We start from the raw sequence: 13,605 nt of genomic DNA, 5'->3' as shown, positions 1-13,605 counted from the left end.
TGCTTTTATGACAGTGATGCTCATTTACAATTATCACACATTCTTAAGACTAAGAAACAGGTACATATATATAAATACACACATACATAGACAGACAGACAGATTAGTTTATTGATTGATTGATTCACACAGATACATACATGCAGCCTAGAAAGAATTGAGTGAACTCAAAGCTGGTAAAGATGGTGATGTTAGAAGGAAAGAAACAAGGGCCCCTTGATATCGTCAGGGAAAAAGCCTCTCTCAATATGTAGAAAAGGAGTAGGTAGAAACTCCATACACTGTACTCAGTGTGGGCTATGGACATACAAGTCGTGTAGGAGAATCACAGGCAGACTATCAGAGATGACAAGCTTTGTCTGTGGAAGATGCACTGGAACAATACACACTAAGAATGCACTAGAAAAAGACTTTCTTAAATGCTTAGCTTGCTCAGAGTGGTCTATAATTTCTGTTACCTAGGTTACATAATTAGTTGTGAAGGTGATTGTTCTGAAAGTATTGTGGATTCTCCTGATGTATATGACAGACGATTTGTTTATAGTGGTCAAATGTTGGTCTGTACATAAGCTTCTTCCTTCCTTCAAATCAACATTGCTACATGTCAGGCATCAAAGAAATTACAGAGCAACTTGAAATGAAGTGTTTTGCTTAAGAACACAATGCTCTGCCTGTTCCAGGAATTGAAACCACTATCTTGTAGTCACTTGTGTAACACCCTAACCACTCATGTTCTCAGAGAGTAGTTGCCAGGATAAGAACAGGTTGGAAAAAAGAGTCAGTAAGCCTCTGCTAGCAACAATGGTTCTCTTCCTCAGTGTGAAGGGCAGAATGTATGAGACTTGTGTTAAAATTGTGATGCTGCATGATAGTGAAACATGGGGGTTGAATGCAGAAGACCTGTAAAGGTGAGAAAAAAATAAAGCAAGTATGCTCCAGTGGATATGTAATGGTAATGTACATGAATGCCAGAGTACAAATGACCTGAAAGAAAATTGGGTATAAGGAATCAGATGTAGTATCCTAGAGAGAAGGCTGTCTTGGTATGGATATTTGATGCATATGGAGGATAACTGTTGCATAAAGAAGTACTAAAAATTCCAACCCTTGGAAGAGAGAGATCAAGGAAGACATGGGATGAAGTGGTGAAGGTTGATATGAAGATGCTGCACCTCACAGAAGAAATGAGAAAAAGCAGTACTGATTGGTGATATTCAGTGCTACAAAGAAACATACCCTGATATAAGGATAATGTTTAGAGTCTCTGAGTTACCCTGTGCTCTGCCAAGCATAGAATATATAATTTGCTGCTTCTCCCCACCTTACATACTGCAAATTCCCTGACTTCCAGCATCACCTTGTTTCTCACTGCTTACCACCACTATCACCACCAGTTCACTTCATTCTTCTAATAAAAAGACTACATTGGTCCACTCCATTCTTCTGACTCCTTCACCGTTCATGTATTAGGCCATCCTCATTCTTCTATAAATCTTTGTATCTATTGCATCTCTGTTACCCTTTATACCCTTCTCTACTACCAGCCATTACACTCTCCCTTCCTTAGGGTTACTTCTATTACCACCAATCTCTTAAGGAATATCACATCACCCATCCTTACTTTTATCCACCTCTACTGTTCTACATAATCTTACCACTTAAATCATACAACTGCTTCTCACTTCCAACCAGCCATCCAAGCCCTTCTGATGTCATTGCTCTTTTTTTCTATTCCCCTCTTTGGCCACCTGAGCAAATGTACATGATCTACATTATTGTTTACTATCATCACTTACCCTCTCATCCACTTCCAGCTTCACTGCTAGCTTTGCACCACCCTGTTTCTCCTCACTTGCCTGTCAGTCTGAGCACTGATTACTTTCTACATTGTCATCTGTACAAGACATCACCCCTCCTGTACTCATGTCAGCCAACAACCTGTGCACTCTCGAAATGAAAAGTGATTGAGGGTTTAACCAGCATCCTCTGGAAGTTAAAATGGTAGTAACGTTGGTTCTTATGGAACAGTTATACTGAACTGGTGATAAAAAATACTTCCCAGTATAGTTACTGATTTCATCTCTTATAGAGATTTTGTGACTAACTAATTTCCTTGTTGCAAGATCAGTGACTGGTTGTCTCTTATTTTTCTATATATTGCGAGCTGGAGCAAACTACTATTCTCTCCAGCAGACTTGGATTTTTCACGTCATAATCTGCTGTTACCAAAGTTATGGGAGTTTGTTCCATGTGTAAAGCCAAACACGAAGGCTGCAGAGTCAGAGCTAAGCTACATGCAGTGAGATGAGAAAGTATTAATATTGCCGGATGGGCCCGTTGTGTGGAGTGTCAGAGGGGCAAAATAACCTCTATAAAGTCTTTAACAAAAGTCTTTGATGAACAGGTGCACAAGATCTAAGGACAGGAAAAGATGCAAAAGGCCTTTCACCAGCATTTCGCCTGGTTCTTTAGGGGCAGCAATGCACTCGAGCATGGGGAGTTCCTAAAGGGCTTCCTCACTGGTGGGCTGTGACTCTTGGCATGTGAGGTGGAATGCTGTGAAGGACCAATTACACCTGCAGAGGTCAAAGAGGTGTTGGCCAAGTGCGCCAGGGACGAGTTGCCAGGGCTGGATGGTCTACTCTATGAGTTTTATCATAGCATGCTGGACTTGTTCGGGTACCTGCTGGCAGGCGTCTACACAAACTGGCAACAGAATGGGAGGATTCCCAGCTGTGTGAGTTAGGGAGTGGTGACACTGATCCAGAAGAACCTGCACAAGGGGATATTATAAGTAATTACAGGCCCATAACTCTACACAATATAGAGTTAAAGATTTTGGCCAAGGTGTTAGCAAAAAAGGTTGACGCATGTCGTGGAGAAGCTTGTAGGTAAGGCACAGACATGCACCATTCCAGGCAGCTCGATCCAGGACACTCTTCACCTTATACGCTACGCCTTAGACAGGTTGGGTAAATTAACCAGCAAAGCATTTGATAGGATAGACCACTAGTACCTGGCAGTAGTCCTCAAAGCGGTTGGGCTGGGCCCGGACTTCCATCAGTAGATCTTTGCAATGTAGAGTGGCATCAAATCCACCATTCAGATAAATGGCTACCTGTCGGAGCTGTTTTCAATCAAGTGCTCAGTTCATCAAGGGTGTCCCCTGTCTCCGCTTCTGTATGTGTTGGCTCTTGAGCCATTACTGCAGAAGTTGGAGAATTTGGGGTGCACCCCCAATGAAATTGGATGCAGTAATTCAGTCTCTGCTTATGTGGATGACGTCAAAATCATTGTGTCTAATGAGGCTCAGCTGCCTTGTGTAGAGGATGCTATCAAAGGATTCAAGGGGGTGGCAGGGGCAAAAATCAACAAGGACAAGTCCATCGGCTTGTGCCTCAGCATCTGGAGGAGCAAGTCAATATCGTCGAGTGTCATGGGTCACTGGACAGATGGTCCTGTTAAGTTGCTTGGAGTTTGGTTTGGACTGGACTCCCAGATGGAGAAGAATTGGAGCAAGGTGGTAGACAGGGTGGAGGCCCCAGTCCACACTTGGTCCAGACGGGCTCTGTCCCTGAAAGGAAGGGCAGGGGTGGTACAGGTGTTTATTGCATCTGTAATCACCTACTGCATAACTGTTGCCCTTGCCTTGACTTGTGGCTAAACAAGTTGGAGCGCCTCCTCTTCCGCTTATTGTGGAAAGGAGGAAAGCCACTTGTGAGGCGCTCCATCTGCTGCCAGGACTGTTAAAGGGTGGGTTAGGGATACCCTGGCTAATGATGCGCAGACATGCGTTGAGGCTGAGGCATCTCTGGTGCTACCTGGAGGGCAACAAGGTGTGAAATCCACTGGTGGAGGAATTCTTTCCGCAACCAGCCTCTTTGAAGAGATTCATATCCAGTTTTATTAAAAGACATAATCTGATAGAATGGCAAATGGAATATCGACAGGCACTCATGCTAATCCACAAGACGGACAAGGCTGGCAGTGGGAATACCATCTCGGTTTTGTATAAAGGGCTGGTAGAGTTAAAAAATGATGACGTCCTAGGAGGGGCTCTGGGGTTCAACTAGAACTAACGTCCCAACCAGTTGCAAAAAACTTTCAGGCCAAGGTATTTGGATAATTACCAAAAATCTCCGACCTGGCAGTGCTACAGGAATATTTTACCTGTTTGCGATAAGTTATCCAGGCATGGGATGTCAGTGCCAATGGCATGTCCAAGATGTGGGTTGGACGATGAAACCGTCCAGCATGCTTTTGTACAGTGCTGGAAGCTTTCAGGCTTGGTAATTTACGTTGAACAAGTGTTGTCACACCTAGGCAGATTGTGCTGCCAACTGGACTCTCAAAGGAAGGTGAGGCATGTTTTCTCTGTTCAGTGGCAGTGTTGAAAGAGTGTGTGTGGAAGACCAGATTGCAAGGACTCACGACACGATCTTTCATCTCTAGCCCTGGTTTTCTGACATACTTCAGATACCATCTGAAGAGCAAGATAGGGCTGGAGAAGAGAGCCTACCACGAGGTGTGTTCGAGAAAAGATGGAAGGCTGTGGTAAGAAAAGTGGGTGCAAGTGACCTTGCTTAATCTTCATGGGAATAGGAAAAGGTATAGTCGCTGGGATTTTCAACCCATCAGGTTTAATTCCCTCACCCAAAAGTCAAATTTAATTATATATCATTCGATATTTTTAAAAACTAAGTATCATACGAACTCGTAATAATTGTCTTGTTTTGTCCCTTCTATGTACGATATTAATTATCCTAAGAAAAAAATTAATCTCTAGCAAACGAGTATCTACCACTGAGGATGAGCACAAATAGCTTGAAGCTGGACAGTCTGGTGGTCCTGTTGCTGGAAGATGGTAGGGATTTGTTCCCCTGTTTGCAATATATACCAGCTGCAGATTGCATCAACTAAACAGCTGGAGGAGGCATCCTCCTAGGGTTAAAATGGTAGTAACGTCGGTTCCTATGGAACAAACATGTAGCTGTGGTGATAAACATTACTTCTCAATATAGTTACTGTTTGTATCCCTTATAGAGATTTTCTAACTAATTTGCTTTTTACACACACACACACACAGACACACACACACACACACACACATACAGATACAGACAGACAGAGAAGCACACATTGTATTTAATTTTGTTCAGTTTCTGTCTACTATATTCAATCAAGGTTTTGGTTGGGCTGGAACTATTGTAGAACACATAAAAAGCACCCAATACACTCTGTAAAGTGGTTGGTATTAGGAAGGGCATCCATCTGTAGAAGACATGCCAAACAGAAAATGGAGCATGTTACAGCTCCCTTCACAAACATGTAACTGTGCTAACCCCAGCTATTATTCACTTACATGAAATTATTTAGCAACAGAACTTATATTTGTGCACACCAACTCTATTAACATGTCTTGTATAAGTTTAAATACTAATGTCATGAAAAGTAGATATTACAAGCATACACACTTATTCTGTAACCACTATAAAAAAGTAGGAACCACTCTGTAAAATATTGTCACTAAAAGATAGCAACACACCTATAACATCAAATGGAAAGATCTATCCTTTGCAAAACTCTCTCCAGAAACAGAAAAACCTTTGTTAGCTCGGTAACTCTGAATCTCAAGAAATTCTCTATACTGCAAAACTATGTATAATACAAAGGATGAGACTGGTTGGCACTAACGTTGTAGTATTCTGGACAATAAAGTAGTATTCTGGACACTTAAAGTTTACCAGTAGATTTTGTTTTTTTTAAAATAAGGTTTTCTCATAAATAGCTCTATATCTTATCATATTTCAAAAACATAATGTAAATTACATCAGTTCTTCACTTACACTTACTGAGTCTCATCCCCCTTACACCCATACTAGATACTTCATTCTATCTTTCGACCTAGAGCAGTGACCCCCAGGGCTCCTCCATTCAGTGTTTTTCCTACAGATACCTTCTAATGTCGATGCTAAACATCACCGCATCAGTCTGATATTACAGTGTTCTACATCTTCTGACTAATTTATAAAGCAAAATGTTTAGCATTCATATATAAACTATTTTGGTTTAGCAGGAAGATATATAAACTATGTTCATATATATAAACTATGTTCATATATGAACTAGCTTCCTGCTAAACTTAAAAACATGTTAACATGAACCAATGAGGGAGCTTGTACAGGGTTCTTCAACCTGCAAGAAATAACAGGTCAAGTCTGTCTCAAATTATACTCTACTCTCTTAGAAAAAGATACTATATCAATTTGAAATAAATATAGACCAGTAATAGTTTATTTGGAATTGTTTATAAGTAAACTTGGTACTTTTTCTCAATATTTCTCTTTTTTGAACTCACTTCACTTTTTCTCTCAGCATTTTATTTTAATCAAAATTTGATCATTTTAAAATTACTTACATCTACTAACCAATTATTTATTCTATTATAATTTCCATTTCAGGACTTTGTTTGCTTCTGAAATTCCACAAAGATTTGGTGGTCATTGACATTTTGTTGGAAAATAAGGAAGTGCTTTGTAACTTTCATCCATTACTTCCTCACAAAACCTCAACTTTAGTCAGCCTTTTTTTAAAAAAAGGTATCCCATAAAAAGCAGCATGATGCAGACAGACGATCCTTATATGTTTATGAGAGGCAGCGAGTCCTTCTCACCCAGTGTCTTTCCTGACCCCAAATCGTCAACTTCTGCTTCGACTTCATCAACAACCCCTTCAACTGCTGGAATTGCACCTTTGGACAAGAAACCCTTCAAATGTTCTCATTGTTCGAAGGCTTTTCTCTACAGCAGCAGTCTCACGGCTCATGAAATGATGATGCATCGTTCCGATTTGCCGTATGAGTGCCGCGACTGTGGGAGACGATTTTCTCTCAACACTCATTTAGAACGCCATCAGATGATACACACTGGTAAGACGTGTCCACAATTCATTTCTGATTTCATTTCAACTCTTTTGATGCCAACCCAACGGAAACCATTCCTAGTTCTATGATACAAATTTCTTGTTTTATAAGGGTCTAAATAAAAACCTTCTTCCAAAACCTTTCATGTTAATTTGCATTCCAGATACCAGTTTTATGATGGTAAAGTTTTGTTGTGTCTAGGAAGAGTCATTATACCAATGTAATGAGCACACTCACTGCTTCAATTCTACTCATTTAGTAAATATCCAATTGGATATTTAAAAGATGAGTGGAATTGAACCTGTGAGTGTGTTCAATATGTTAACATAATGACTTCCCTTAGACACAACAAAATTTGTCTCAAAACATGAATTCACATAAAGAATCATGCAAGCCAAATGCAAAAATGAAATGATAATGTTATTTTACTAAATTCATTTTTAATATCATAATTAATTAAAACAATTGCAATGTATTTCAACAGAAATATGCTATCAAAGGGGTTCATCGTTTTGATACCAATCCATGGTTCTATGGCACAAACTTTCCATTATAATTTGATTGAAATTGATATCATCCACCAAAATTTCATGTTAATTTGTGTTCCAAGCATCAGCTTAATAATGACAAAGTTATTCCACTAAATTCTTCATTATTTTAGATAGTGTATTTCAAAAGAAATATAGTATCAAAAGAGTTAAATTTGGCACAAGTAAAATGATGAACAACCATTTAATAAGAAAATTATTTTTGCGTTTTTATGAACCAATTTCTATGTTTTTTGTGGTCTTGTAATTTAATATTTGTAGATATTTCAGTCAGTCAATAATTATGGAGATAACAAAATCATAATAAATCCATGACAGTTTCTTATATCATTATTCCATTATTATTGCTATTAACAACTGAATATTAATGACATTTTAATTATTTAATTTTGGAAGTTGATAATGCTTTAAAGCATTTTGATTTATATTTAAATGCAAGGTTATTAAAAATGATCTCATTACATGATGAATATTTCACATTTATTTTTTATATGTATGTTTGTGTGTATATGTGTGTATGCATGTGTGTGTGTGAGTGCATGTGTGTGTGCACGTGTGTGTGTATGTGTGTGTGTGCGTGTGTGTGTGTAATAATAATAGTAATAATAATCCATGGTGGAATTTATAAATATTTTAATGCATTACTACATATGTTTCCACGAATCACATATTTCTTAAGATCATAGTCCATATTCCTGGGATGATTACAGTACAATCCATTGACATCAAGTGGATACATTCATTTCATCAGGTGCATGTGATTTGTGGAAACACACATAACAATGCATTAAAATATTTATAAATTCCATCCATGGATTATTATTATCATTACTATATTTATCCTACATTATATCAGCACAGCTTGGTACAACCCCATAAAACTGCTATTGCAAATTGATATCATTCGGTTGTAGCTGATATATTAAAATAGGAGCTTTTATACACATACTCAAAAACGTTTTGCTGTAAACAAAGAGGATATATATATATATATATATATATATATATATCCTCTTTGTTTACAGCAAAACGTTTTTGAGTATGTGTATAAAAGCTCCTATTTTAATATATCAGCTACAACCGAATGATATCAATTTGCAATAGCAGTTTTATGGGGTTGTACCAAGCTGTGCTGATATAATGTAGGATAAATATAGTAATGATAATAATAATCCATGGATGGAATTTATAAATATTTTAATGCATTGTTATGTGTGTTTCCACAAATCACATGCACCTGATGAAATGAATGTATCCACTTGATGTCAATGGATTGTACTGTAATCATCCCAGGAATATGGACTATGATCTTAAGAAATATGTGATTCGTGGAAACATATGTAGTAATGCATTAAAATATTTATAAATTCCACCATGGATTATTATTACTATTATTATTACACACACACACACGCACACACACACATACACACACACGTGCACACACACATGCACTCACACACACACATGCATACACACATATACACACAAACATACATATAAAAAATAAATGTGAAATATTCATCATGTAATGAGATCATTTTTAATAACCTTGCATTTAAATATAAATCAAAATGCTTTAAAGCATTATCAACTTCCATATATATATATATATATATCAGGCACATGTCATCAGTAATTACTCAGGGTAGGCAATATTTCCCCATAGCCAAACATGTTTTCTTGGAAGATTTTAAATGGAAGGTGCTGCTTGTATGATACTATGGGCTGCATTCACAAGTGATGGAAGGCAGGAGGCTAAACTGGATGCTAGATTTGAAAGCTGGTATAGTAATACCCCAGCTCTTACATTCATTCCTCAGAAGAGGAGAGATTGGTAAAAAGGCGAAACTCACAGTCTTCAATTTGGTTTTCATGCCTATCCTCAGTTGTAGTCATGAATGTTAGGTAACAAATGCAAGTGGCTGAGATGGAGTTCCTCCAATGGGTTTCTTGAGTAATGTTATTCAACAGGATGCATAGGTTAGAGATCAAGGAATCTCTCCAGAATGAGCTTCTACATCTCTGCATTGAGTGGTCACATCTCCAGCACTACAGACATGAGATTAGAAGAGTTTTGCAGGAAGGAATCACAACATAGATTCTTCAAGCTGAACCAACTAGCAGAAGACATAGGGAGAGACTAAGGACGAGATGGTTGGATAAGGTCTATTAGCTCAGTTGGCCACACTTGGGAATCCAGCTATGGAAGTGTCTGATGGGTGGATGGATGGATTAAGGCAGCAAGCTGACAGAATCAATAGCACAAAATGCTTTGTGACACTTTCTTCTAGTTCTTTATGTTCTGAGTTCAAATTCTACCTTTCATCCTTTTGTGGGTTGATTAAGTAAAGTATCAGTCAAGTACTAGGGTCAATGTAATCAACTTACCCCTCCCCTCAAAAATTGCTGGCCTTGAACCCTACATCAAACTGGCATCCCATTCAGGGATAATGCTGTTATCTTGATCATTTATAGGCCATGGAAACTGGGTAGCCAGCCCTATCAGTCCTAGAGCTATAGAGAAAACAAAAACACTTGTTATCAGTTCCAAGTAATAGAATTAGTCAAGTTACAATAAAAAGATGTTAGACTTTAGTAACATGGCTGATTCAACTTCAGTAATGGTCAAAATAGCCAAACTAATTCACATCATTTATTTTACCACCTATTGTTGTTTGTTTAACCCTAGTCAACCCTGATCAAGTAGATCTGTGATCTAAAGCTTGCCAGTCACAATCACACCATATATAGGTATTTAGGGCTGCAGTATCTAATGTGTTATTTGAAGGTAATTTGGATGTTATTTCTAGCAAGCTAATCAACCATGTAGAAGCTCTGCCATTAGTCTGTTTACTAGTTGTTCTCTATTCTTAGTGGAAATTGGAAAAGTTTTGTGTCTGGAATTTCATTGAAAAAGTATAATTTTCTTGTGTCTGGAGGAAACATAATTAGAATGCTTGAAGGCATCTAGTTTGGTACTTCTCTGGTATTGATTTGAATTTTGGCAAGAATTATTTTGACTTTCATCATTCCAGGTTGAATTAAGTAACTATTTATAATGTATGTTGGAAACAATTCAGCAGTCAGAACTTGAAGATGAAGTTAATATGACATTACCGAAAATTAGATAATTACATTAGATTTAATGAAACAAGAAGGACCTGTGATTAATTACATTAAATATAATGAAGTAAACATCGATCATTGATACTATTGAATAAATATCTACCATTAAAATAACTCTGAATAAAACTCCAATAGTGATAGCCATCACTTTTCATACTTGCAAGGGTTGGACAAAGTTTTTGTCTTTTTGAGGCAGATTACTATGGCTGGACGCTCTTCCTGCCTCCAACCCTCATCTGTTTCAAAGTAAGGTAATATTGCCCCATGACCAAATATGATTTTGCAGAACAACACTGCTTGTATGATTGTAACACTCATTTACAACTATCATACAATGTCAAAACAAAGGGACTACACATGAACATGTGTGGATATGTATGTTTGTATGTATATATTATCATCTTCATCATCATCTAATGTCTGTTTTCCATGCTGGCATGGGTTCAATGGTTTGACCAGAAGTGGCAAGTTAGAAGACTGTGCCAAGCTCTACAGACTGCTTTGGCATGGTTTTTATGGCTGGATGCCCTTCCTAAAGCTAACCACTTCACAGAGTATACTAGGTGCATTTTATGTGGTACCTGCATTTTATGTGACACCAAATAACTTACAAAATAAGACCCATCAACTGAGGTGAGGAGTATTATTGCAGGAGGTGGCTTGTGCCAAGTGATGAGAAGTTAGAGTATGAATAGAGGGACAGAAATAGAGACCTGGCAGTAAAAGAGATGCAAGACTACGCCAGAAGGAAAGAAGGAGACAGAGGACAAGAGAGGAGTAGAGGGAAGGGGAAATGGTAAAAGACATCAGTGGAACTGAATCTGAATCTATGTAGCTGGGAAACAAAATACTTAACCCTTTTGTTACTGTATTTATTTTGAGATGCTCCGTGTTTCTTTCAATTAATTTTAAATATAACAAAGAATTTAGTAAAATAACTTAGTTATCATTAAGCTAGCGTTAGGAGCATAAATTGTGACTAAGGTTTGGTGGAAGATTTTTATTCAAATCTTATGAAAACAAGACTTTTGTACTTAAAGCCTGAGCCAGTTTCAGCCGGGTTGGTAATGAAAGGGTTAACCACACTGCTACACCTGTGACTTAATATTAACTCAGTATCATGCCGAATAAAACACTTAACAGCATTTCGTCTGTCTTTGCAGTCCGAGTTCAAATTCCTCCAAGGTCAACTTTGCCATTCATCTTTTCAGGGTCAGTAAAATAAGTACAAGTTGAATACTGGGGTCAGTGTAATCAGCATATCTCCTCCAAAATTTAAAACTAATATCAATTCAAATATTGGTTTCCAATTTTGACACAAGGCCAACAATTTCAGGGGAAGGAGTAAGTCAATTACATCGACCCCAGTGTTCAACTAATACTTATTTTATCAGCCCTGAGAGGATGAAAGGCAAAGTCAACCTAGGTGGAATTTGAACTCAAAATATATGAAATGCACTAAGCATTTTGCCTGGCGTGCTAACAATTCTACCAGCTCGTTGTCCTAAATATTAAACTAATATTAAAAAAATGATAACATTAAATACGTATTTTATGGATTTTACTGAACTTTTTCAATAAAATTATGAATGCTTTGTTATTTATCAGCAATGAAATCAATTTTTGGTGATTACTTCGTTTTATAGGAGTATCTAGCTAAGACAGTGGAGTAGAGACCTTATGGCAGTTCCCTTTATAGGACATCACCGTTAGTGTCTCACTCACTCCATTATATGTTCATAGTGGTGGAGGCTGGATGAAATAAGGCACTGAAATACCATAATCTGTTGCTAAATTATATTTTTAAGCTGTGGCTTTTGAGATGCTGGTGTGTACAAGGCCACTGTCAAAGAAGAATTTGACTATTTTAGCATCCTGCCTTATTGATGTATAAATTGATGCTTGAAAGGGTACCTGGTTGTTCCTGCACCTCAGCTTCACAATCGCTCACAGTGGTGTCATTGCGTATTTCTATCATCATCATCACCCTCATTGTCATCAACTGCTGGACATTACTGTCTAGGGTTCTAGGACTCATATTGGCAGTTATCCAGTTTCCATGGCATTGCAGGGTTACTCATTCACAGCCGAGTGGACCAGAGCAACATGAAATGAAATGGTTTCCTCAAAAACAACATGCACTACCTAGTCTAGGAATTAAAACCATGATCTGGCAAACATGAGTGCAACACTCTAATCCCTATACTATGTGTCTAGCATTTTGGGGATGTTTCAACATTTTTTTAAAGGGTAACACATTTTCCTTTGGTGTGATCATAATTATCATCATCATTTAACATCAGTTGTCCATGCTGGCATGGACTGGACACCATTATTGAATGGTGTATGTCGTTGTGTGTGTGTGTGTGTTCCGTTTTGATCATTTATTGATTGAGTTCCTTTTTGTTTCCTATTTTCTTGCATCTAATATATCAACATATATCCCCATGACTGTTACACACTCCATACATTGAATACATATTGAAAGAGAAAGTAATATATCATCATCATCATCGTCATCATCATCATTTAATGTCCACTTACCATGCTGGCATGTGTCAGATGGTTTGACTGGAACTGGTAAGCTGGAGAGCTGCACCAAGTCCCAGTCTGATTTGGCATGGTTTCTATGACTGGATGCCCTTCCTAACACCAACCATTCCAAGAGTGTAGTGGATGCCTCTTATGTGTCACCAACACAGGTGCTTTTACATATCACTAGCAATGTTCAGTAGTTGATCTGAGCATAAATTTTAATATTTTGTTGTACCTTAGGAGGGTAATTTTGCAATAAGAAACACACTGTTTCTATTTCACTTCTCTGATTATTATTAGTCAACAAACTACACATTTGGTGAATTAGCTAATCAATTGTTTAACTAAATTTTTAGTCAATCAGTCAGCAAGGTTTATCAGAGTCCTTTTGATGAGCATTTCATTGATGAGATTGCGAATGGCACTAAAAGTACTCTGAAAAACCTAATTAATCAACTGAACAGTTAGATC

At 37.7% G+C, this 13,605-nt stretch overlaps 1 protein-coding gene across 2 annotated transcripts in view; it reads left to right on the top strand.

Annotated features, from left to right (window-relative positions):
- Positions 1-13,605, top strand: part of LOC115212344 (zinc finger protein with KRAB and SCAN domains 1-like) — a 69,617-nt gene that overhangs the window by 53,917 nt on the left and 2,095 nt on the right. For both annotated transcript variants that reach the window (XM_036502741.1, XM_029781210.2), the window contains exon 2: positions 6,462-6,928. In XM_036502741.1, the coding sequence (XP_036358634.1) occupies positions 6,619-6,928 (310 nt within the window). In that variant the 5' untranslated portion in view covers positions 6,462-6,618. The remainder of the gene's footprint in view (positions 1-6,461; positions 6,929-13,605) is intronic.

The sequence above is a fragment of the Octopus sinensis genome, linkage group LG5 (genome assembly GCF_006345805.1).
Source record: "Octopus sinensis linkage group LG5, ASM634580v1, whole genome shotgun sequence".
In the NCBI taxonomy this organism is placed as follows: Eukaryota; Metazoa; Mollusca; class Cephalopoda; order Octopoda; family Octopodidae; genus Octopus; species Octopus sinensis.
Note: the sequence above shows the minus strand (reverse complement) of the source record. Positions and strands in the feature narration are given on the sequence as shown.